The 27930-nt window shown below is 37.0% G+C and overlaps 1 protein-coding gene across 3 annotated transcripts in view; it reads right to left on the bottom strand.

Moving 5' to 3' along the window:
• Positions 1 to 11525: 11525 nt before the first annotated feature.
• LOC104610171 (uncharacterized) overlaps positions 11526 to 27930 on the bottom strand; it is a 39497-nt gene continuing 23092 nt past the window's right edge. For all 3 annotated transcript variants that reach the window (XM_010276662.3, XM_010276663.3, XM_088887444.1), the window contains exons 14-17: positions 21409 to 21522; positions 21231 to 21320; positions 13943 to 13991; positions 11526 to 11890 (exon numbers count right to left, since the gene is read on the bottom strand). In XM_010276662.3, coding sequence (XP_010274964.1) covers positions 13965 to 13991; positions 21231 to 21320; positions 21409 to 21522 — 231 coding nt within the window. In that variant the 3' untranslated portion in view covers positions 11526 to 11890; positions 13943 to 13964. The remainder of the gene's footprint in view (positions 11891 to 13942; positions 13992 to 21230; positions 21321 to 21408; positions 21523 to 27930) is intronic.

The raw sequence follows: 27930 nt of genomic DNA, 5'->3' as shown, positions 1-27930 counted from the left end.
CCTGGATACCCGGGTGGATCTTCTAGGTTGGTCACTACCTGGAACTTGTGGGACATCTCCCACTGCTCCTGAGCTCTCCTCATCAAGAACTATTTCCTGACGATGGGTGTTTAGGATATAATCGGTCTCTAAGAACTGGGCGTTTCGACTACAGAACACTTTCTGCTCACTTGGGTCATAGAATAGATAACCCACTGAATCCTTTGGGTAGCCTACAAATAGGCAACGACTGGTCTTGGATTCCAACTTGTCCGCACTCATTCTTTTAACGTGCACAAGAGAAAATGGAGGGAGATGGGTCTGAAATTTGCCTAGCTATAGTGTCTATGACTTAGTAAAGTTTTTTCACTGAAATAGGCTAGGATTTTGAGGGACAAGGGCCTGCAATTGACCATTCCTTCTTTGTGCAACAAATTTTCTCGAGTTTGGAGGTCTTCTCATGGATTTGGGGTGTGCCAGATGTTGCAGCCCGTATTTGGGGCTGACTGTGCCAAAAAACGTAAATTTGAAAAACTTTTAAATGAGGTTTTGTCCTTTCTTAGTTTTAAGTGGGGGCTTATTTCGTATTTTGAGATTTTTATGCCTTTTAGGTTCAAATTCATTGGTCCAGGTGTTTTAATGGGGTTAAGTAAGGAGTTGACGTCACTCCCCAGCCTCTTAAGATTCTAGGTTGGACAACTGATCTGGTGGTTCAATATAGTGCGTCAAGATGGTATATCTCTAGTTTAATGATCAAGCGGATGAATATGGTCATGAAATTTGGCGTGTTGGGGTTTTTTGGGTCTCTAAATACAGTGGTGAGGTCTGATTGGACAAATAGGATCGAGATGATTGAGATCTATGGCTGACAGGTTTGAATCAATAAGATTTGCTAAAATAGAATCTTTGTTTGATGAAGGGTCAAACAGGGGAATTTTGGAATGAAATTTGGTGGGCAGGCATTTTTGAACATCCCGAATCTGATGGAAGTAATGGATCTTTGATCAGAGGTGTAGATTGATTAATTTAGTTAGATGGAGGTGTTTGGTCGTGAAATTTGATGTGATGGGTTTTTTTGGGTCTTTGAACATGTTGGTGGGGTCTAATTGGTCAAATAAGGCTTGGATGATAGAGATTTGTGACAGGTGAGCTTTTGATCAATAAGATTCGCCAAAACAGAATCCAGGCTTGATGTTGGGTCAAACAAGGGAATTTTGGGATAAAATTTGGTGGGTAGGTATGGATTGGTATTATGAGGTTGTTGGAAGGGTTTGATCGTGTTAGGCATGTACAGATTACGGGTTAAAGAAGGGAGCGAGCAAAAATCGGGTGCTAACACACGGTATTGATGTTCAAGCCCATGTCACTATGATTCAAAATTGCTCATGTTAACAATAACAAAGACTACTGACTTGAAAAATGAGTTTAATTGATTGTTGATAGTGACAAAGCCTATTGACTTGAAAATGAGCCTAACAGCCTATAACTTGTTGATAGGGGTGCAAGTTGGGTGGCATGGGCTGCGTTTATAGTCAATTCCGGCCCAGCCCTAAAATTTTGGCTTAAGGCCTGAGCTCCAACTAGGCCCGAGTCAAGTCCGATTTTCCCAACCTGAGCCCAAACCTCACTGTAATATGATGCATTTGGGTTGGGTTCGAGCACGTGCCGAGCTCGGGTTGGTCAATGAACCCACTCTAAAATTATACATATAATATATATATATGTATATTTATGCAAAAGTTACATATATATATATATATACACACACACACACACAAACACATACATATGTATGTATGTATGTATAAATGTGTATAGTTGGACCAGGCTCAAGCTACCTAAGGGCTAGACCCGAGCCCGGGCTTGCGTTCGACCCAAAAAATAGAAAAGTGTTAGACAGTGTATGCCCTTAGCTCCAATCAGAATGATGTACATTATGGCATTTAATGTAAATGAATAAAGTACATATTTGATTCATGCTATTATGGTGTGTTTGTGTAATACCTTTAAACTGGACACATATGAGACTCGTGTTAGTTTAAAATCTTCACAGCCATTGGATAGATCTGGGAAGATTTATCCTGCCAAGGCTGACACTGATGTGCCACCAAGTTGGTTGGGGTGGCTTGTCTCATCTGCTAGGGTGAGACCTGAGGTACCTGCAGTGTGGGTTTTATTGAAACCCTGAACCGGACCAGATTCCAGTATTTCCCTGGACCATGGAGATGAAAGGAGGGAGAGATCCATCGTATGGACACCAAGATTGCAGCGAAATAGGGTGGGCGAATTTCAAAATTTTCTCTCCTCCCTTCAAACTGGGAATCATATTCCCTGATTTTAGAATACAATATTCAAGGATCTAATCGAAGCAAAACCGGACCAGATCTGAACCAAATAGAAAGGGAAGGGTTATACCTGATACGGAGAATTGGTATCTCCCAACGTCGGTGTTCACGCCCAAAGAATACTCCCAAGATTTGCTCCTACTGAAGATGACGCAGTGATACTGGAACAAAACCAGTAGTGTTCATCTTACGAACCAAATTCTTCACAAGAATTCGATGGAAGCGAAGAGCACCGTACACAATTAGCCTTTCAGCAAAGACTGATATCAAGAACACCTTCTTGATCTTTCCCTCTAAGAGAGATCGAACTAGGCAGTGAATGGTGGCGGTGGCTAAAGGAGAACTCTAGAGCTGAAATTGGCGAATTTGCTTTTCTTCTCTCTAGGGTTTCTAAGATCCAATCTCAATCTGCAGGAGGAGATTCTTTCTTGCTTGCAAACCCTTGGTTTGAATTCTAGTAATTCAAGACTAGGGTTTCTCCTCTTTCTTAGTGATTAAGAAACCTCCTAATCCTATTAAGAGTTATCACAATCCAAATATGTATTTGGATAGGGAATTATCTTAATCCTATCTGTAGATAAGGTCAGCCCACTCCTGATCTTATCAGGAGATTATCATATTCAAATCATTATTTGAATATGAAATTCGCCCATTTAAGTGGGTAATTAAAACAGCCAGTTCGAAATGGGCTTTAGGCCCAATAAGTATTAAGTGCTCAACAGGCTTCCAAACTGCTGCCCAGTTGGGCTTCTTTGTATGGCGTGGGACCCAAGCATTGATCTACACATCAACCACATGGGTTTGGCCCAGCCTTTGTTACAAGACCTAGCCGAATTCACTGGAGAGCCCAATGAACCCACTGAGCCCATCACATGGACTCTATGGGCCCAACACTTACACTAAGTGGTCCCTGGGCCAAGCCATCTTATAAAACCCAGGGACTGTGGGCAGATGCAAGATTAGCCCATCAGGTGTAACCCTAAATAGCCTTACACTTAACCTCTCAACCCATAATGATCAAACACTGCCCGACAAGAGAGGACATCTCCTCGGCTACAAGGAACAGTGTTGCACTCTCTGCTCATATGGACCCCGAGATTTAAAACCATTTGCAAACATTTTGAAACCATACATATCTATATATCATATATATAAATTTTGCACAACAAAATTCCAATGATTGAAATCAACTACCGGCAGTTTGGTTTCCATCAGAGATAGTGCATCCCCGATCATTACCTTTGTCCGACAAATGGGTTGATCCTGTCACTATGATCACCCACCTAGGTGAATTCTCAGACTGTCCCAACATACCCAGGTTTTGACCCCCGCTAAGGATCTCACTGATTGGCATTAAAGACAACCCAATCTGACACCTAGTGCAATATCATAATCGAGTCTAGGGGTCAGTTGTAACTTTCCAATTTTGCCCATCAATCACCAAGGTCCAGGGCAATAATGGAAATCTGGTCCGGTTCAAAGATTCAATTAATCGTACACTGCATGTGCTTTGGGTCTCACCCTGGCAGCTGAGACAGACCACCCCAACACTTGGCAGCACACCAGTGTCAGCCTTGGTAGGATAAATCTCCCCAGACTTATCAACAGCTGTGAACGTTCTAAACTAACACGAGTCTCATTAATTGTCTAGTTTAAGGGTCTTACACAGAAACATACCACACAACATGAATCAAACATGCACTTTATTCATTTACATTAAATGTCAAAAGTACATCAAAACTGATTGGAGCTAAGGGCATACAAAACTGTCTAACAGGAGATAGATGGGCAAAACTGGAATGTTACACCTGACCCCTAGACTCGATTATGATACTGCACTAGGTGTATGATTGGGTTGTCTTTGATATGCCAATCAGTGAGATCCTTAGAGGGGGTCAAAACCTGGGTATGTTGGGAGAGTTCGAGAATTAATCTGAGTGGGTGATCATAGTGACAGGATCATCTCCTTTGTCAGACAAAGTAAATGATTGGGGATGCACTCCCTCTGATGGAAACCAAAACTGTCGGTAGTTGATTTCAATCGTTGAAATTTGTTTTTGCAAAATATATTTATATAGAGATATACATATATATATAATGGTTTCAAAATGTTTGCAAAAGGTTTTAATTCCCAAGATCCATGTGAGTAAAGAGTGCAGCACTGTTCCTTGCAGTCGAGGGAGAGGTCATCTCTTGTCGGGTAGTGTTTGATCATTATGGGCTGAGAGGTTAAGTGTAAGACCATTGAGGGTAATACCTGATGGGATAATCTTGCATCTGCCCATAGTCCTTGGGTTTTTATAAGGTGACTTGACCGAATGACCATTTAGTGTAAATGTTGGGCCCATTAAGAGCCCATGGTGATGGACTCAGGGGTTCACTGTCTCCTACAATGAATTCGGCCAGGCCTTGTAACAGAAGCTGGGTTGAACCCATGTGGCTGATGTGTAGATCAATGTTTGGGTCCCACGCCACACAAGGATATCCAACTAGGTAGCAGATAGGAGGGTAAATGAGCAAATGGATTTAATGGGCCTGAAGCCCAAATCGAACTAGCTTAATGTGATTAATTAAAAGATGGCGATTTTGGGATTCAGATCAGCAGATAAGATAAGGGATTATCCCTATCCACTTAGAGAGTCAAGATCCAAATAAAGATTTGGATCAGGAAACTCCTATTTAGATTAGGAGGGCTGATCTTTATCTGTAGATAAAATAAGGGATTATCCTTATCTCTTAAAGAGAGTCCAGATCCAAATACAAGATCTTCTGGTTTGCAGATCACAAAAAAAGAAATCTTGCAGTTCGACTACTTCGGATTTCTACCCTTTCCTACTCTTGTCGCCTCTGCTAGTTTGATCTCCACCTGTAGGAGCAATCAAGAAGAGTTCTTATTATCTTTTGGGAGAAAAGATAATCAGAAGTCGTGCTCACCTGCCCTCCATCGAGTTCTGGCTGAAGAATTCGGTTCTTGCTGAAGAGCCATCCTACTGATTTTGCTCCACCCTACGCTGTGTCATTTTCAGTGAGAGCAATCTTTGGTATTCTCCTTGGGTGTGAACACCTTCGTTGGGGGTTACTACTACTTCGTATCAGGTATATCCCTCTCCTACCTCTTGGTTTCAGATCTGGTTCGGTTTGGGTTCAAGATTGATCCTTGAAAATGCAGTTTTCTAAAATAGGGAATGTGATTTCCACATGGGAGAGAGAGAAATTTTTGAAATTTCGCCCAACCTACCTGCAGGGTTCGGCCATCCATATGATGGATCTCTCATCCCTTCGAAAAGCCCAACTTCTTGGGCTCGAGCCTAGCCCGTGGACTGAAAATCCAAACCCAATCCGTGCAAAATTTCGGGCTGGGCCAGTTTGGGCTCAAGTTGGGCCCGCCTAACTTGCACCCCTACCTGTTGGTATTTACCAATATCACTTTATGTTACAACTTTACACTTAAATTGAAATAGGAATGACATTTTAGGCCCTGTTTGGCAATGTTCCCACATGTTTCTATTCTTTTAGAAATTTCTGTGCTATAACAAGAATTTTATAGAAATAGAAACATTGTTTGGATAACGAAACTATTTTGGTTTCTCTTTCTTCCTACATGCTACAACTTTTATTTTTTGGTTAAAGAGTAATTTACTTATACAACTTTATGATTTAGCTAGAATAGGAATGCCATGGTGACAATAACAATCTACTTTTTGTCTATTAATACTAGACTACTATATATACAGGTTAATGTTAGTTTACAAATATATAAATCGAAACTGAAACGACCAATCAAGTTACACATCTAATATATATATATATTAAAGGAATGATTTCAGGCCAAAGCCTCCCCAGTCAGACATGTGGCTCTCCTCCATTCAGACACCTGTCATTCTAAAGATTTAAACAAAATGGAAGCGCGTCAAATTCTGATTAGTAGTTCAAGAAAAGAACCCACTAACATGTAGAATGGAGCCCACCACCATGCAGAGTTGTGAGAAATGGGAAGCTCACACTTTCAATCATTTCCTAAAAAAAAGGAAACTATGCTATTAATTATTGTTAACTACTAAACTAATTAATTAATTCCAGCTATTGATTACTAATAATAATCTACTTATAATTAATTAAGTATAGTTATTAATTAATAATAATAATAATAATAATAATTGTTAATTACTAATTAATTACTATTAACTACTTCTAATTAATTAATTCTAGCTATTAATTACTAATAATAATTACTCATTGATAATAATTAGTTACTTAAAATAATTTCTTTTAATAATTACTGCTATTACCTAATTGTTGATAATAATTAATTACTGATAATATTGCTCAATATTAATTCGGGAAAATAATTTCTTATAATAATTACTGATAATTTATTAGTGACAATATTGTTCATTATTAATTCAAAATGATAATTAATTAATGGTAATTAATAAATATTTTCATAATGGTAATTCATAATTCGGAAATAATCATTTTATATTTATATTAACTAATATTAATTATTTTGAAAATAAACATTTAATGTTAATTATTTATATTATAATTATTATCAGAAATTATAATTCATACATTTATATGAAATAATTAATTATATTATTATTATAAGTAACTATAATTAATAATATTATATTAATTAATATAATTATATTATTATTATCAATAGTTATTATTAATTATTACTAATACTAATGATGATAATTATTACTTCAGAATGTTAATTAATTAATGATAATTAATACGCATTTTAATAATGTTCATTATTAATTGGGATATAATCATTTTATATTAATATTAAATTCATATTAATTATTTTATAAATATATAATTAGTGTTACCTATTTATAATTAATACTATTATTATTCTCCAATAAATACTTCATTTAGTGAAAGTTAAATTATAAAACTTTCAATTATTTAATATTGTTAAACTTAAAGAATTATAAAAGCAAATATTCTTTTAGGAAATAACTAAAAATCGTAACTATAAAAAATTAATTACTTAATAAAAAATAAAAATAAAATAATAATAATAGTAGTAATAATAATATACTTATTATTATTACTGATTTCATAATTATTAATATATTATTAATCTATTAATAATACTGATTATTATTAAAAAATGTTAATAGCAAAATTTAATTATTTAAAATTATTTGTTGAAATTACCCATTTTAATTCAGGTAGATAATTAATTATTAATTTTAATTTCTTAAAATTATTATTTACTGAATAATTTTAATTACTCTTTGATTAACGACCTTATTTTTGAATAATTGGTTTTTTATGTTCAATAAATAATTTTTTTTGCAAAAATCTAAATAATTTTTATTTTGCAATGCTAACCATTTTATTATTCTCTTATTTAGTTCTCCAAAAGATAAAAATAAATAAATTAATGATATTTACCTATTTTTCTCAAATTATGTATTTGTCAAGTTGTCATTAATGATGACGATGATGATGAGTTTATTGTAGCGATACATGATGATGATTTGATTGTAGTCATATATTTTTCATCTCTTACTTCAGATGATGGATGCATTTGCAAATGTTGTTTGGAATTGATTGTTTTTCTTAGCAGATCTTTGAATAATTTTCTTCCTTCTTTGCCTCTTTGAAGAGATATCATTTAAATGCTTTTTCCATTTCAAAGTTATTGATACTTTTTGGGGGTGGGTTGCTCAACAAGACATTGATTTTTTATTGTTAAATAGTAAATTTTAAATTAAATGATATTGTAGTTTCCCCTTACCTAGTTTGGGGTCATTGTCTAGATAAAATATGGTTAGTCTCTTAAATCAAATAAAGAGTCTACCCTAAATGTCTATTATAAATAATTAACAAAATAAAAAAATTCAAATTAAATCAAATAATTACTTGCTGAACTGAATTAAGTAAATAATAATAACAATCATCAAGTACTTAATTAAGTAAATAATAAAAAACGAAATAACAATCATTAGTTATCGTTAATGTTTATTCAAAGCATGCCCCATAATAATTACCGAAAACAGTAATTAAACCTTAAATAAGAATCAATATTTATTAACAGTCATTAAAATTGCTAAGCCAAATCATTAATGTTTATTCTTAAATGCAAATTATGAATTAACACCTCTATTATATAATAATTATACTCGGTTGGAAAAAAATATTTTAAGTAAATATTTAAATAATTACAAATTTAGTTAATATTATTACTATATAACAAAAATTTAAATTAAATACTAAAATAAATTAATAAGAAGAAGAATAATGGTTAAATTAAAGTAATAAACGGTTCAAGTTGAATTTAATGACCCGTATAATTTTATGGGTTTGACATATAAGGGTCAATTTATGTGGACCCATAGACTGTACGAGTGTCTTAAAGAATGGCAGTTTATAAACAGTAATAAAAATCATTAATGTTTATTCATATATATATATATATATATATATAATTAACTTCCTCGTACTTAGTACGGGGTCATTCATAGGGATGGCAATTTCCCCCATAAAATCGGGGCCCCGCCCTGCCCCGTCCCTAAACAAGGATGGGGCGGGGACGGGGAAAATAATTTTTCCCTGAATCGAGTACGGGGCGGGGACGAGTTTTGTATATAATTCCCCGAACCCGAAGGTAAATTAATAAAATATCTCTAGGTTTAATATTGATATTTAAAACATCTCTAAGTTTTCCCTAAATTTTTAAAATCCTAGGATCCCATAATTTTATTTTTGAATTATCCCTAAATTATTATAATTCAATTCTAAAATACCCCCAAATTCCTATATCATATGTATAAATTGTCCATAAAATAGATAATTTTTAAATAATTGCCTTGGAATGGAGAAAATTCGGGGATTCCCCATCCCCGATGGGGAATGGATGCCATGCCCCACCACCGGAGACGGAGCAGGTATAGGGCAAGGTATCATGACTTCGGGGCGGGGACAGGAAGGGGGTGCCCCGCCCCGTTGCCATTCCTAGTCATTCACTAGTATTGATAATGGAAACCAACTAAAAATCTTTAATTGAATGCTTTTTGTGAACAACCCTAGTTATGAGAGCAAAAAATATAATCTAGATTGTCACATTTTAGTTCATTTTATTTCCTCCTATGAGACCTATATTTGAGATATTAAATCCCTTTCTCTATCACTAAATCTTATATCTAAAGCATTTTTTTCTCACTTTTTCCAACATACAAGAAACATAGCTTATTATATTCATAACTTCCATAATTTTTCATTTCAATTCAAAATCCATGTTGTTTTTACAACCAACTCTTCCTCAAAGTTCCTAAGATGATGAAAAGCTGAATAGTAAAGAAAAAAGGTATTGTTGGTGGTTAGTTTGTGCTGATTCCCTGTTAGCGGTGACAACTCAAACTAAATCGAATGATATCGTTAGGTCGTAATTGCAAGATGAAACATGTCGGAGAGCCCAAGGAATGACCCAGACGAGGGGACTCCAATGATCAAGTTAGCACCGAGTTGACGAAGTAGAAAGAGAGCTAATGGCCATGAAATCAGAGTAGAGTAAGCGCGTAAAGAAGTGAGCGTACCTTCTTTTGAGGGTGAAGGTTCACTCCTATATAAACCTCAAGGCCCAGTGTAGCGTGCCCGACACGTTCGGAGGTGATAAAACTTATCCGCCCATTGTTTACAGTGAACGCCCGCACGACGTCGTGGTCATCCTTATCCGATTCCCTGCGAAGTGAAGGGAACCGAGCTTGTCGCTGCCAAATGGGCATTGTGTCCGCGTGCATTTCGGAGGTGTTAAGTGGTGCGGACAAATAAGGGAGAATGTGCCATGTAAGTTCGAGTGGTCTTGAGGTTGGCGTGATCCCCCAGGTCATGTGTTACCCAAGTTGAAGAGGTAGTTCAGCGCTTATGGCAACCAATGGACGCACGTGTCCGATCACGTAGGCTGATCTACCGGTCTACCTTTCAGCCAGATCGAGACTCGTTCAGGCTGCAAGAGTCGATCTGTCGAGATGTGTTCAAGTGAGAGGTGCCGTATATTATTGATCGCCACATGGCAGCTCATGATTGGAGGGTCATTTTACCCTTCATCAGATATCAAGAACTAACTTGCCAACATGTGATTTTTATTGGTCTTTTATCAAGTATTAAGGATACCAAATGTCTAACTTAAACCAAAGAACTTTTTCCTTCATACAAATGCCAACTTATCTTATCAAGAAAGAGAAGCCAGAAATTGGTTTTCTTTACACTCAAATGGAAGTTTTCTTCCTTGGATACATGTCTGCCCACTCTCATACACTCTCATAAAAGGTGAGAAAACAAAAAAAAAAAAAAGTGCTAATTGACAGCATGTGGCTGCTTAAATAAAGATACATATTTCAGAAGATTGAAATCATATTAATATTTCTAATTCAAATAAAAGACTCGTTATAAAGATTTTCAATGGAATTGATGATATATCAATTACGGATAAACTCAAGTTATATATAGCAGGTAAATAGTGTATCAAAAACAAAATGATATATAGGTGTAGAGAAAAAAAGGGAAATTTAGGGTTAGCTCCTTCATAAATTTTTATTGATTTTTTTTAATGTGTTGTTCCATACCCCCACGAATGCTGTAATACGCCCCTTGAATTGTGATAGCTGTTCCCAACCGTACAAACTCATATTGTGAGGTGGATGAATCTATAAACCGTGGTTGCCCCATACTCACTCTCTAGTACAAAATGAATTGACACCAATCTCTTTCAACCCATGCCATGTGTTTGTGTTTATAAAAATCGATATAATCCATATTTAAAGCCTTGACTATATTCATTCAGATATCCTTTAAAAGTTGAAATCCATGTAAACTGTTTCTGTTACAAAGTTTGTTAAGGCCACTATCCACAGATCCAATAGCTAAACAATTTCGAAATCTCAATACCATTCAAAATTCAAGTGCTTTCCTTTAACCTGAGAATCAGATATTCAACTTCCGGAATGCCAATAACTGTTGGTTCGACCTCAAATTTTGCAATAATAGAGAGGAAACAAGAAAATCAATTGGGTGCAACAAAATGTAAATTATCAATTTCATTGTATTCCCTTACACCGTCATGCCAGGTTTCATCATGTTCGAACAAGTCGAAACAATGGGTGCAGCATAGATCCAGCGCAGCCCATTGAAATTGATAGTGAATAAAGATGAATATAACTGTAGCGAAGACCAACAATCCCATACAGGCAAGTGAGACTGATTTCTTTACCCAAAAAGAAGAAACAAGAAACAAACTAGTGATTCTGTTGGCCCTCATCATATTCAACAAAACCGAAACAAAATGAGTACATTCGTTGATAATTGTACACATGCAAGTATGCAACTCTGATTGAAAATTACATGGATGCATGATGCATCAGTTGATAGGTAGGACATGAACTGATACAGAAATTAATATTGGTGCATCATACATACATTTTGACAAGGAAACATGAGAATCGTTTTGGGTTTACAAATTGGAAATCTCCACCAGCCATGAGCTACTCTTGATCCCCAGAAGTAGGCATAAGGTTCACTATATCATGTCTTACACGCATTGCTGAAGCCTAACACAACAGGGCAAACATCAAAGTTTAATTTGACACCGTAGCATCAGTATTTAACTATTTATCATATTAACTATGAGGAAACAAATTGGACTGATTATATCTACACAACCATCTGCGTAAGTGCTTTTTTATTTTAAATTTTTCACCCCCATCATGCAACAGACATCTACTTTACCAAGAAAACTAGTCCCTAATTATCAGTATTCCTCGCCATTAATGAAGGATGCATATTTACAAGTTACTATGAAATGGCAATACCAACTTCAAGTTTGCATTTCGCTAGCTTTCAAATAATTAATTCTGATGCTTTTTTATTCCAAGACTTTAAAGTTTGTTTTATGAAAATTGGTGGAACTAGTTTTTTTCATGGGCTCAAAACTCAATGTCTTTGAAGACAAAAAATTTAACAAAAGGAATCATTCTTGGCTCATAAATTCTAGAAATATTGATTGTTTAGAGCAAAACTTTAGACAAGTTGTTGAGATACAAGATTCAGTTAACTGGTCATGGTTTGATTACAGTGGATGGTGTTTTCCTTTTTTAATAGGCAGTGTATATTGCTTTTTCAAGAGAAAGAAATCACCAACGAGAGCATCTCAGTCAAGTTTGAATCTGATATACTATTGTGAGACATGAAATGGGATGGGTTTCATGTATGTAACGGTAAGGATATTGCATCCTTGTAATGATATCATGGTCATACTGTGAGACATGTTTTGTCATGATGCATAAAATATATCCACTCAATGTAATTTGATGAACAATGCAAGAGGTTCTGGGACAGGGTTTCAACTTAGTGCAGTTTGTTAAATTATAAAAAAATGATATATTATTATACTCAAAAAGTAAAAGTTCAAATCAAGACTCTGAACCTTATGGCATAAAGCCTGATCCTGTACAAAATTATTAAATGATCACGTATTATCATCTCTAGATAAGATTTCAAAAAGAGTGATCTATAAAAAGAATTGCAGAGTAAACCATGTTTGACGATGAATGGGGGGGGGGGGTCTCCAACATGAATGCATGTTTTTCTTCTTTCTATGAAATGCCACATCAGAACAAAATAAAAACGATCTTGGATGTGTGTCTTTTCAAACCAAAGTAAGAATATTTTCAATTTGATTCAAAATAATAACTTTGTTTCTGAAACAAAAAAAAGGATGCTTTGAACACCCACTTACTGGTGCTGGTTTAAAACTCATAGGGATCAACTCATCACTAAATGGATTAGCGTCAAAAATATAAATAAAAATCAAATAAATAATAAAAATACGAAAGGTAAACCGGTAAACCGGTAAACCAATATCCATTCAAGAAGAATTTCTATCTAAATTTATCCACAAAAGAATCTTATCTGAATAATATATGCTCTATTAAACATAATAACAAACCACTAAAAAAGAACATGTTTTTTAAAACTAGAAAATCAAGAATGTATTTCCGTTTTCAGTTTTAGAATTTAAAAAAAAAAAAATACACCTCACAACCAAGAACATGTTTTCTATGTTTTTGCTTTAAGAATGAATGCTTTTTAAACCAACTGTATAACCTTCGTTTACTTTTAAAAAAAAAATGAAAAACAAAAGGGCAGGTGGGAAAAAGTTGGTGATTTTTTTTGATACATAAGTGGTATTTTATAAATCATAGAAAAAGTGTACAATCAGCCTAAGAGGAGGCACGAGATATTACCTCCCCTTGGAACTGAGCACTGAGCAAATAAGCATCTCTAGCCTGAAATTACAGTTATAAGGTAGCCCAGAACAGATCACCCCTTGATACCCCTTCTTTAGCCAAAGAATCAGCCATGACATTTGCTGATCTGCTGACCCATTGAAAACTAACTGCCATGTTTATTGTCACCCCTAAAAGTCGGTGACTTGGAGCATGTCTTTTCAACCTTATTATACCAAAAGATCTTCCACCAAATCATATACTAAGCAAACTTCGAAAAAAAATAGACAAAAAAGGAAGTGGAATAATAATCCATTAAAACCTCAGTGATGGATAAAGAATCAGGGAGAAGGAAAACAAAACATAAGCACATACCATAGGGGGTGATAAATAGTTTTCAACATTCCAAAGCATATGTCTGGACCTGCGACAGAAAAGAAAAGCAAATTAAACAATTACAGTAATGCCTAAAACGTGCAAAGATACAGTCCAGATTATATGTCAAATGGTAGAAAGAAAGAATGATGTTCTGTGCTACAATTTCAACTTCCAACTAAAAAGTTTTGTTTTCTTTCTTTCTTTCTTTCTTTATTTATTTATTTATTTATTTTTGTAATGGGCTACACAACAGAAGGTAGCCCTCTACCAAACCCCTAGACACCCCCCCAATCATGGGTGAAGGCAGGACTCAATCCCAGGTCTCCACTACAAGTCTACAATCAGCCAGAGACTTTAGCAGCAGGCTAGCTGATAACTTTCGATGCTCAGAAAGGTCATAATTTCAACCGAATAGATAAGAAGTTCACGGATACTCGATAGGTGATAAAATGAGGGAAACTAAAGTACGATGGTCCCATCAAGCGTGTAGAAGACCATTGGTAACAATAATGCATTTTTTTTAGTGGCACCAATAATACATTTTGACGCATTCAACTCTTATAAATTATAATAAGATTTGCTGGTTTTGTTCATTTATTATTTATTTTAAATCAATACTTACGTGGCAATTGCCATTACCATTGATTGATCCCCCCAATCTTCACACATTAATAATGCACCAAGAACATGTGAAATTATAATAATTAATATAATTAATACATGAAATTTTTTAACAAGACGGTTGCTTTTGTGGTTGGGACAAGGCTTTTATTTGAACATAGTTGAGTATTTTGGTTACCTTCCCACCCAAAAGACAAACAAAATAAGTCATTTTTTATATGAGAAAAGTCATGTACAGTTCTGGTAGTTTGTCTGTGTAGAGAACAGTGATGTGGACCCCACTGATGTGGTCCCCACAGTGTTCATATGGCAGCAATATTTCTGTTTGATATGACAGTGTTAGTTGGTAGTTATTTCAGCTTTATTACTAGTTATTTCTTATTCTATTTGCCATGTAAGCAATAAGGGCAATTTAGCCCTTTTACAGTTATATAAATACCAAGAGTGGGTCGGCAGAAATCATAACCTTCCCTCTCTTTTCTGAAACTCTCTTCGTGTACTTCTTCTCTTCCTCTCTTCTCTTCTTCTTCTCTTCAATTTTTCATCCCTTTTTTCTTTTAAATTCAAGACTGGTTGTAGTCTAGATCGACTACTTGGTATCAGAGCCGACCTAGGAGCTCTTATGCTAGTCTGATTAGGCTGACTGCATGAGAACCTCCTAGGTTTGGAAGTTTTTCAACAAGGAAGGAGGATCGGCTGATTCTTGGAGGTTACTGGTGGTGTGCGGCTGCTACTAAAGAGATTATAGAAGTCTGGGAGAGTTCCAGTAGTCGGGAAGAATCAAAAGAAGCTTCGGATCCTCAAGATTAGGGTTTTGCATCAACCAGAAGGTGGCGGCCAGAAATTTTTCCATAAAGTAAGCTTTTTTCTTGTAATTGACTTTAGAAAAGATCATCTTGGTTTAGTCTGAGAGGTGGAAAATCTGTGTTTTCTTTAGGGTTTTGAGAGAAAACCCTAAAATTCAAAACTGTTATTTGTTTCAGATCAGAATTTGAACTGGTTTCATTCAGAATTCTGTTTTCTGTGTTCTTTGGAAGACCTAGGCCGGTTGTTATCAGTTGTTTAGGTGCTGTTTCTCCTATTACAGTAATTAAAAAAGGGTTTTTTATTAATTCTTGATCAAGAATGGAGTTCAAGAATCAAGGGGAAGGTGTTTTTGGGACTAGCAAATCTGGTAACATGTCTGAGAATACCTTTCAGATTACAACAATTAAGTTTGATGGATCAAACTACCTAGAATGGGCTCAATCGGCCATGATGGCCATTGGGGGTAGGGGAAAACTGAGCTACTTGTTGGGAGATATGAAAGAACCAACTAAGGAGGACCAAACCTATACCAAATGGGTTTAGGAAAACTATTTGGTAATGACATGGTTGTGCAACTCTATGCAGCCACATATCAGCCGGAACTATTTGTGGGCAAAAACAGCTAAGGAAATCTGGGATGTCATGAAAGAGACATACTCCCAACCCCTTAATGTTGCTAGGGCTTATGAACTAAAATGTGAGGTTAACAACCTTAAGCAAGGAGAGAAACCAATCTCGGTTTACTTCTCTACACTAAAATCTTTGTGGCATGAAATTGACCACCTAGAAACACTTGAGTGGGAAAGCCAAAAGGATGCACAGACTCATAGAAAGCAGGTTGAGACTAATAGGGTTTTTTTGAGTTCCTACCTGGTCTGAATCCTGAGTATGATATTGTGAGACAGCAACTACTGACAAGAGACAGTGTGACCCTATCACAAGCCTACTCCTTAGTGCATAGTGAAGAGACTAGGAGAAAGGTTACGATGCAGCATCAGCCCTTCCCACCAGCCATGGCAGCAGTCAAACCTAAGTCTGGGGGTGATACGAAGAGGGATATAAAGAAGGAAGACAAGCGGGATCTAGTAATGTGAACATTGCAAGAAACCCAAGCATACTAAAGACACCTGTTGGAAGCTGCACCCTCATTTAGTCCCAACAAAACTCAGGAACGAAAGGGGTAATGCTAATATGGCTATTAACACTGATTGTACCTCCTCATCGGGCACAAAAGGCACACCTCTAGACACCCTAGCTGCTGTCTGGGCTGCCCTAACTCAGTTGGAAAAGGAAGTTGGCAATTCAGCTCAATCATCTCAGTTGCCATCAGCTCCCACATCAGCTTTTGCTCATTTAGGTACTCGATCCTCAACTTATCATGCTTCAGCTCCAGGTAATAGACTCAGGTGCATCTGACCATATGACTAGCTTGCCATCACTGTTCACTACCTATCACTTATCTTCTAGCAGAGATAAAGTGCCCATTGTTGATGGTTCCCTTGTTCCAATTTCTGGCAAGGGAAACATCAAGTTGTCTAATGCCATCTCCTTATCTTCAGTTCTACATGTTCTTAAGCTTAATACTAACTTGCTTTCAATCAGTAGCATTACAAAACATCAGAATTGTTCAGTAACCTTTTTCCCTGACCGATGTGTTTTTCAAGACTTGGAGACAAGGAAGGTGATTGGGACTAGTCGTGAGACAAATGGGATCTATCTGCTTGGAGAGAGTTCACATTGGGAAGATAGTGAAGGTAGGAAGTCTTTTGTTTCTCAATCTGTTAGTCAGGTTATGCTTTGGCATAATCGGTTGGGTCATTTATCTTTTCGGTCTTTGAAGAGTTTGTTTCCTGATTTATTTGAGTCTGTTCAGATGTCCAATTTGAGATGTGAGAGTTGTGAGCTTGCAAAGCATTGTAGAACATCTTATTCATTGAGTAATAAAAGAAGTAATAATCCTTTTGATATTGTGCATACCGATGTTTGAGGTCCTTACCACATCACTGGTATGGGGGGGTACAGATATTTCTTGTTGTTTGTTTATGACTATACCTGTTTTTCTTGGGTTTACCTTATGCGTTCTTGAGATGAGGTTCCTGCTTTGGCCTGGATGTTTCATCAAATGATTTTAACCCAATTTGGGATCAAAATCAAAATCTTCAGATTCAATAATGTGAAAGAATACTTTGCCAACCAATTAGCCTCTTATTTGCTTGACCATGGGATTATCCATCAAAGTATTTGTCCTCATACACCATAGCAAAATGGGGTTGCTGAGAGGAAGAATAGGCACATATTGGATGTGGCCAGAAACATCATGTTTAACTTCAATGTGCCTATTCGTTTCTGGGAGATGCTATTCTTACAGCAGTGTATCTCATTAACCGAGTTTCTTCACGGGTTCTTGACATGAAGCCTCCATTTACCCTCCTATACCCTGATAAAGACTTGTTTATTGTTCCCCTTAAAACCTTTCATTGTACTTGCTTTGTTCATATTCTTGGACCTCATCGTTCCAAATTTGATCCTAAGGCCTCCAAATGTATTTTTCTCAGTTATGCACAAACTCAAATGGGACATTACTGCTAGAACCCACTTCTAGGAGAATATTTGTCTCTATGGATGTCACTTTCTTCGATGATGTACCCTATTATCCTAGGGTTTCTCCTCAGGGGGAGAGTACTGAGTGTGGGGTTAACTCATCAGAAGTTCCTTTACCTGTTCCATTGAGTGATGAGGGATGTAATGGGGAGGGGTGTCAAAGGTGTCGGGATTTGAGAGTGTATCACAAGCGGTGGAGGCAGGTTGATTTCGGTCATCAACAGTCCAGGCCAACCCTAGTTCCTTCTGTGGATCCAGATCCAGGTACTACAGTTCCTTTATCAGATCCAAGTTCCAATGAGATACCTTCAACTATTGAGCCCTTACCTCCTTTGGATGACCTTGGCCTTCCCATTGCAGTCCGTAAAGGCAAGCGGTGTTGCACCACATCCACAGCCCACTGCATTTCCCAGTTCTTGTCCTATGATCACTTGCCCCCCTCTTACAAGTCCTTCCTCACATCTATTGCCGATATTCCTATCCCTAGAATAGTGCAGGAGGCCTTGTCAGTTCCTGAGTGGAAAGATGCAATGAAGGTTGAAATTGATGCTCTTCTAAGGAATAATACTTGGGAGCTAGTTGACCAGCCTAAAGGGAAGAAACCGGTTGGATGTAGATGGGTATTTACTGTGAAACATAATACTGATGGTTCCATTGAAAGGTATAAGGCTCGGTTAGTTGCAAAGGGATTTACGCAAACTTATGGTATAGACTACTTGGAGAATTTTGCTCCAGTAGCAAAGATGACCACTATTAGGGTTTTATTGTCCCTTGCAACCAGTTACTTTTGGCCCTTGTTCCAGATGGATGTTAAAAATGCCTTCCTCGATGGAGACTTGCAAGAGAAGGTCTACATGCAGTTGCCTCCTGGATTTTATGATGCAGAAACAGGAAAGAAGGTTTTCCAATTGAATAAAGCCTTGTATGGACTCAAACAGTCCCCCAGAGCTTGGTTTGATAGATTCAGACAAGGCCTTGACAGATTCGGCTATGTACAGACCCAGTCAGACCATACATTGTTCATTAAGAGAGTGGACTCTTCCTTGACCTTGCTTGCTGTATATGTGGATGATATTGTAGTGACAGAGAATGATAACGATGAGATTGAGTCTCTCAAACAACTCCTTCATCAAGAATTTGAGGTGAAAGATCTGGGAGAGCTACGATACTTCTTGGGTATTGAGGTAGCTAGATCTAAACAAGGGATTTTTGTTTCTCAAAGAAAGTATGTTCTAGATTTGTTGGAAGAAACTGGAAAGTTAGGTGTTAAGCCTGCAGATACACCTATTGAACAGAATCACAAGATCAGTGCAGAGGGTGGAGAGCCACTTGAAGATAAAGCTATGTTCCAACGGTTAGTTGGAAAACTCCTCTATCTTTGTCTCACACGAATGGACATCAGTTATGCGGTCAGCATTGTCAGTCAGTATATGCACTCTCCTAGGACTACTCACTTACTTGCAGTTGAGAGGATATTAGCATATTTGAAGAGGTGCCCAGGTAGAGGTATACTATCAAGAATAATAATCACATGAAGATAGAGGTTTATACAAATGTTGACTGGGCTGGGAGTGTTGATGATAGAAGGTCTACCTCTGGATATTGTGCTTTTGTAGGAGGTAACCTGGTCTCCTGGAGGAATAAGAAGCAGAGTGTTGTTTCTCGTTCTAGTGCAGAAGCTGAATACAGGTCCATGGCTAATGGTGTGGCTGAAATCCTATGATTGAAATCACTATTTGAGGAGTTGGGTATTGCTTATGAGAAGCCCTTAATGTTGTATTGTGATAATCAGGCTGCTATTAATATATCATAATCCGGTACAGCATGACAAAACTAAGCATTTTGAAGTAGACCGACATTTTGTCAGAGAAAGGGTTTCATCTCAAGAAGTGTCTTCCGTATATCACCTCCAACATGCAACTTGCAGATCTTCTCACCAAGGCAGTTCCAAGGAAGAAGTTAGAGGCAGATCTATGCAAGTTGGGAATGACAAATATCTATTCCCAACTTGAGGGGGAGTGTAGAGAACACTGATGTGGACCCCACTGATGTGGTCCCCACAGTGTTCGTATGGCAGCAACATTTCTGTTAGATATGACAGTATTAGTTGGTAGTTATTTCAGTTAGTTATTTCAGCTTTATTATTAGTTATTTCTTATTCTATTTTCCATGTAAGCAATAAAGGCAATTCAGCCCTTTTACAGTTATATAAATACTAAGAGTGGGTCGGCAGAAATCATAACCTTCCCTTTCTTTTTCTGAAACACTCTTCGTGTACTTCTCTTCTTCTTCTCTTCAATTTTCATCCCTTTTTTCTTTTAAATTCAAGACTGATTGTAGTCTAGATCGACTACTGTCTGGATAGGATGCCGAGAAGTCACATACAAGCTGGATTGTGTGGGTTACTGATAACTAAAATTTTTAGTTTGCATATGGGCATCCCCATCCCAAATAACCATCATGGTCTCATGGCACACCCAGAGTTGTACTTGTACATCTCATTCCGACTTCGAGGGTTATAATCCTTTAAGGAGAATCAATGTGAGGAAATTTACTGCCCTGGTCTACAGTGACCAACAGCTTAAGAACAGGTTACCTAATCACAACTAATCTTCATAATATATTGCAAGGCAATATCCATGGTTTCCATGCTTGTAAACTGACGCTCAATCTGACAAGTGACATGTCAAAACTCTAAGGTTATCAAGAATGGTATACATACATGTCTTGGTCAACAGTATTATGACTTAAAACGAACAGCCTTGAAAAGAGTTTCCATGTGCAAAAGAGGAAAAAATAATGATTTTAAGCCTTGTTGTAGTTCTACCAAGCAGACTGATATTAAGAATCTGAGAGAGAGAGGGTTTGGTTGAGTTGAGGAAGATGGGTTGAAGAACTGAAGTGAGGATGCCCATAAACTTTATGTTTATGTTTTTGTTTTCTATGGATTAGCTTGCAATGGCCCATGGGTAGGATTGGGGTGCCTTTTTGCAGTGCTAATTTGAATCCTTATGGTCTATCTATAATTTTAACTGTTCACACTGATAAAAAAATAATTTAACTGTTATTAATTTAGCTGTGTCGTTTGGTGTTCTTCAGCTTTCTGTATTGGATTTGATAGTTCTATTGTAATTCTATTTCCTTTTCTTTGGTAGTGTCATTGGCCTTCTCTTCTCTACATGGCAATATGGCACATATTAGGAGTACTTCATTCAAAATAAAATTGAAAAAAAAAGAAGTGAAGTTCATTTCCTACCTCAAGCATATTTTCATCAAGAAAGTAATTTGGTCCTGTACAATTTGTGCCATGTGAACCATCATGTTGAAGGATCCTAAGCTTCCCTTCCTGCACTTGGCAAATAAATTTTGTTAACTAGAGAAAGAAGAGATAACTACATAAAGAGACAACCCACATGCCAATCTCAGTTATTCACCTTAGTTCCATAAACAAGACCTCCTCCAACTAAGGGATGAAAACATGCAACATTAACCTCATCTTCTGCACTAGGAAGAACCCGCACCAGCTCCATATCTGAAACTCTGTAAACCTGGATGGTAAAGCAGGTTGGAAAATGTAAATACTAAGAGAGAATAACCAAACAAAGGTTGATTTTCTAAACCAACAGGGCAATATAAATAAAATTAAGCTTTCCCATATTACAATGACGAGACCAGTGTTTTAGAATGCGTGGGAGGCATATGCCTGGCAGAATGCCTCCAGGCGAGGCACCCCCAAAATGCCCTCTGAGGCACAAGCTAGAGGCGTTGACACCTCTTAGGCATACGCCTCATGTGCATTTTTCATGAGGCATGCTAGAGGCGTACGACTCATGCACCCCATGCACACCTCATAGAAAAAGACAAAAAAAAAAAGAAAAAAGAAAATAAGAAAGGGGAGGGAGAGAAAAAGAATGAAAAGAAAAAAGAGAAAATGAAAGAAAAGAAAAGGAAAGGGACAGGAAGGGCAGGGAAGGAAAGATAAGGGGAAATAAAGTGGGCTGGGGGCAAAGACCCCCTCTTTCAACTAGTGCTATGCATTCTTCATTCTTATTAATATAAAAGGTTTTTTATTAAAAATAAAGAAAATGAGATCCACCTTCCTCTTCTTCCTCCTCCCCTTAATGAGGCTCACACCTCCTTGTGTTCGGAAGGCTTATGCCTCTTACGTTCTGAACTGCACACACGCCTCTAGGTAGTGGAATGCCTCCATGTTTTAAAACATTTTTTTTATCAATAACAGAGTTCAATGTTTTAAAACATTGGATGAGACTAACAGCCAACTCATCATGTTGCTCCTAAATGGATGAAGGGTCCGTGTTGGACATGTTTTGGATTCTGACACTGAAATATTTTCCCTTTCTTTTCCTTATTTGACATAAAATGGACAGCTAAAGTACGTTTACTGTAATTTTCCTATAGAACATCAATAAGCAACAAACATAAACTCCAATACCTTTTATATAGGTATATGATGCTAGAATTAAAAATATATGAAATATTTTAATAGTATATACTTTTATCTAGATGTGTTTCTGAGTCCATGCCAAAATCCTGGATCAGAGCTTGATTTTGATCTTCATGTCCAAGACTCCAAGTCCATGCAACCAAGGCTTATAATCTCAACATATTTCCTAATATTTCAACGACATATTCCCATTTCCATGGGTACCAACATGAAATGTAAGTGGAATGTATCTCCTAGAGATATTGGGCCAGAGACAGATGGGCCATAATTAGCTCAGCTTATGTTCAGTTTTTGTTTACTATTTTTTTGTTAATGGGTCTTTAGTTTCATGGGCCTGTTAACTCTTTTTTCTTCAAGTATTAGAAGCAGCTGCCCATAAAAGGTGTTTATGTAATTACATCAATTTTAACTTAAATAAAAGGATTTTGGGGCTGGAGAGAGTACAATTGACTCATCTCCTTTTCTTTTCCTCTCTTTTCATCTTTTTCTTCCTTGCTCTCATACCCTTTTCTTTGCTGTGTTTTTGGATTAAAAGAAGAATTAATTGCTGGTTACTTTTCTTCTTATCTCAATGCATTCTCTAATTAAATAAAATCATTTATATTGTCCTCAACAAATTTTACTCTGTTAATCATAACATTGTAAGATTTCCGGTTTACATGTACGTGTATATCTAAAGTTCTAAATAATTTTTCAAAATATGATACTGTTCTCTTCAAAACCATTATATTTTTGAGCTTATCATATTAGACGACTTTCCTTCTTATTTCCTTTCATGAATAGGGATGTTTTGTTCTGGGCAGATAAGGGCTTTTAAAACTTGACAAAACTAAAAATGGACATGTGAAATGGTGTCATCATTTTAAAAGCAGATTTTGATAATAAAAGAAAAAAATTCAAGAAAAAAAGATTGGGTACACTGCACAGAAGATGTAAAAATTAAACACATCAATCTGAATGAAAGGAAAAAAAATCCAGGTTGACCATCAAGCTGGGAACATTGCTCAAAGCATGAAAATCAAACAACCAAGAAACAAAACATCCATGGAATGAATGTGATTGATGAAATTAAGATGCTGAGATGGATAAACTGACAATACTAGAAAGGATAGAATTAGAGCAAAATGCATGCTTCAGAACTGAGATGGTTTATTCTCAAGCATGGAGTATCTTCAGCAAGGAGAAATTTGATGCAAGGTGAGGGTTCTGAATGAGGGTACAAGTAGTTAAGAAAAGGGTCTGGTAACTCATAATTTAACAGTGGACAAGGTTGAAAAATCTCAACCAGAATTTTCTTTTACAAGTTCAACCATCAACTAATTAGTAGTACTGTTTCTACTTGTAGTACAAGAATTCTTGGTTTTGTTTAAAGTTAAAACAAATGAATCCACAAAAAGGCATAAACGTCCAGTGCAGACATTTTTCCTCTTTCCTTCATAAAGGTTCCTAGTATTCCAACTATTAGTCTTTATTTCACAATCCTAAAGAGTCAGGATGACAAAGGAGCAACCATATTTTCTTTTCATCTGATAAAGTATAACCATGACCATCTGATGTTGTGTTTCTCTATGGCAACTTCAAACCAGCACACTGTTAATTAGAAGAGGACCTAAAAGTAGCCTTGTTTCTATTTTATATATCCTCACCCGACCTCATGTCTCAGAGGTGCTTATTTATAGCCATCTATGCAGACTAGTCAATTTTTTTTTACAAGTATCAATTCATTCAAGAGAAAAGTACAACCAGAGGCAGTACAAAGGAGATACAAGAATAGCTTCAAACCGCAAAACCATTGGGAGATACAAACAAACTTTCAAAATTAAACAGAGAGCTACAAAAAGAACTGTCAACTTTAAACTTGGTTGATGACCAAGAACATAGCTTCTTCACGATCTTCTGCCACACTTCATCTTCTTGACAGCTTTTGTTTTGAAATATCCTTGAATTTCTTTCTTTCCAGATCACCCATAGCACTGCACCTGGAATCAGATGCCATAAACATTTCCCTTTCTTGCTTAGACCTTGTAAATTCCAGCTGTTGACAAAAGTAGCCAAAGATTTTGGGCAGCATCTTCTGATTACAAAAATTCTGAGAATCCTCACCCAGATCTTGTGAGTGAAACCACAGTGAAGTAACAGGTGATCAACAGACTCCTCATCATTGTTGCACAAGACACCTTTTAGAGTCAATCACCATACCCCTATTAACCAGATTGTCTCCTGTGGGAATCTTATTTAAATAAGCGGTCCATAAGAAAAAAGATACCTTCAATGGGCTGTGTTTGCACCAGATTAGATGCGCAGGGAAAAACATATCTTCTTCCTCCTGGACCAGTTTGGTATAGAAAGATTTCACCGAAAATTGACCTTTGCTCTCTGCTAACCAGACCCTTTTGTCTGCTGCATTGACATCAATTTGGTTTTTGTACAACCTTTGAAGAAGCCTACCTAATGGTTCAATCTCCCAATCATTCAATGCCCATCTGAAAGTAGGCTTCCAGATAATCATCCCATTTTGTTTGATGCAATTGTGAATAGCTCTGGGAAATCATCCATTAACATATTGTTTCCACACCAAACATCCACCCAGAAATTGACTCTATTACCTCTCCACACAACAAACTTGATTTCCTTGCTAAAAGCATTGTAACTTTTTTCAATTCCCTTCCAGACCAAGCAACCATATGACTGATTGGCACCTCCAGGAACCCAACTTTCATTTCTTGAACCATATTTTTCTTCAATTATTCTCTTCCACAAGCAATTTCCTTGTTGACCATACCTCCAAAACCACTTGCCAAGTAAAGCTAAATTTATTTCCCGAATTTCTCCTATTCCCAGCCATCCATTCTTTTTTTGTTTACAAACCTTCTCCCAATTTACTAAATGAATTTTCTTGTTGTCCTTCCACAGGAACTCTCTTAGCTTCCGCTCAATCTTATTTGCAATTCCAGCTGGAACTGGATACAGTGACAGCAAGAAAACAGGAAGGGAAGAAAGAAAACTCGTGATTAGAGTGAGCTTACCTCCCTTTGATAGATACCTTGATTTCCAACCAGCCAGCCTCTTCTCAATCCGCTCCAAAATGGGGTCCCAGATAGACTTGGAATTGCATTTAGCCCCTAAAGGCATTCCCAAATACTTTAAGGGGAGCTTACCTACTGTAAATACCCAAGAGTCAGCTCAAGACTGCATCTCTTGAACCCTCCCCACTGCCACCAGTTCACTTTTGTGAACATTCAAATGCAAGCCCGAGACCACTTCAAACCACCACAGAGTTGCTATAAGGTAATCAACTTGCTCCTTGGAAGAATTACAGAAAAATTGAGTCGTCTGCAAATTGTAATAGAGGAATCTCCAGCCTGTTTTCACCTACACTGAAACCTTCCAAGAAACCCCCATTCACTGCCTTCCAAGTTAATTTCCCTAAATCTTCCATCACAAATAGAAATAGCAAAGGAGATAAGGGGTCTCCCTGCATTAAACCCCCTGAGCTCCTAAAGTGATCACATGCCCTCCCATTTATCTATTGATCTATTCAACCTAGTGAATGCTTTGTAGCCATCAAACGATTCATTGGTTACCCAGTCCTTGACTAGTCGGCACTTTTATACAGAGGCTTTAACAATATCTTATGAGTATACTTCAAATGGGATCCTTGAACAGATAGATGACATGGAAAAACTGTCCACATTATTTTTAAATGAGATTAATTCTTCCAAGAGAGTCTCCTAGAGAACTCAGAAACAACGGTTAAAATGTCAGTGCCAATGGAAACATCAGTCATCCAAATATACAGAACATGCCAATCAAGTCATATGGAAATTTTGTAAAAATTATAGACTTTTTGGTAACATTGTGAAATATCCAAAAATATAGAATGATATTTTATGACATGATAAAAGGAGCATGGGTACACCCTTTAAAACTGTTATCTTGTTCCAAACCATCAAACAAAGCTAAGAAAATAAGGTTAATAAACAAAATAATGATCTGCAAAGCTGCCCTGTAAACTTTAAGAGTCAAAACTACATGACAAAGTCCAAGTAAAGTTTAAACTCATAGAAAGTGAAAATGGTTATAATAAAGGAAACAAAGCACCTTTCTTGCAGGAGGCTTGCATCAAACACCTGCCCCCATGCTGACACAAGTTTTTCTTGTCCACAGATTAGATTGTTAGACAGTGTATGCCCTTAGCTCCAATCAGAATGATGTACCTTATGACATTTAATGTAAATGAATAAAGTACATATTTGATTCATATTATTATGGTGTGTTTCTGTGTAATACCCTTAAACTGGACACATATGAGACTCGTGTTAGTTTAGAATCTTCACAGCCGTTGGATAGATCTGGGGAGATTTATCCTGCCAAGGCTGGCACTGATGTGCCGCCAAGTTGGATGGGGTGGCTTGTCTCAGCTGCCAGGGTGAGACCTGAGGTACATGCAGTGTGGGTTTTCTTGAAACCCTGAACCGGACTAGAATTCCAGTATTGCCCTGGACCTTGGAGATAGATGGGCAAAACTGGAATGTTACACCTGACCCCTAGACTCGATTATGGTACTGCACTAGGTGTCGGATTGGGCTATCTTTGATATGCCAATCAGTGAGATCCTTAGAGGGGATCAAAACCTGGGTATGTTGGGACAGTCTGAGAATTCATCTGAGTGGGTGATCATAGTGACAGGATCAGCCCCTTTGTCAGACAAAATGAATGATCGGTGAATGCACTCTCTCTGATGGAAACCTAAACTGTCAGCAGTTGATTTCAACCGTTGAAATTTGTTTTGCAAAATATATTTATAGAGATATACATATATATATTATGGTTTCAAAATGTTTGCAAAAGGTTTTAATTCCCGGGATCCATGTGAGTAGAGAGTGCAGCACTGTTCCTTGCAGCCGAGGGAGAGATCCTCTCTTGTCGGGCAGTATTTGATCATTATGGGCTGAGAGGTTAAGTGTAAGACCATTGAGGGTAATACCTGATGAGCTAATCTGGCATCTTCCCACAGTCCTTGGGTTATTATAAGGTGGCTTGACCCAGGGACCATTTAGTGTAAATGTTGGGCCCATTAAGAGCCCATAGTGATGGACTTAGAGGTTCACTGTCTCCTACAATGAATTCGACCAGGCCTTGTAACAGAGGCTGGACTAAACCCATGTGGCTGATGTGTAGATCAATGTTTGGGTCCCACGCCATACAAGGATACCCAACTGAGCAGCAGTTTGGAGGATAAGAGAGCACATGGACTTAATGAGCCTAAAGTTCAATTCGAACTGGTTTAATATGATTAATTAAAGAGGGGCGGTTTTGGGATTTAGATCAGCAGATAGGATAAGGGAATGTCCCTATCCACTCAGAGAGTCCAAATCCAAATAAAGATTTGGATTAGGAAACTCCTAATGAGATTAGGAGGGTTGATCTTTATCTGCAAATAAGATAAGGGATTATCCTTATCTCTTAAAGAGAGTTCAGATCCAAATAC

Source organism: Nelumbo nucifera, chromosome 5 (assembly GCF_055504915.1).
Source record: "Nelumbo nucifera cultivar China Antique chromosome 5, China Antique-T2T, whole genome shotgun sequence".
Taxonomy (NCBI): Eukaryota; Viridiplantae; Streptophyta; class Magnoliopsida; order Proteales; family Nelumbonaceae; genus Nelumbo; species Nelumbo nucifera.
The sequence above is the reverse complement of the archived record's forward strand: the minus strand, read 5'-3'. Positions and strand labels throughout refer to the sequence as shown.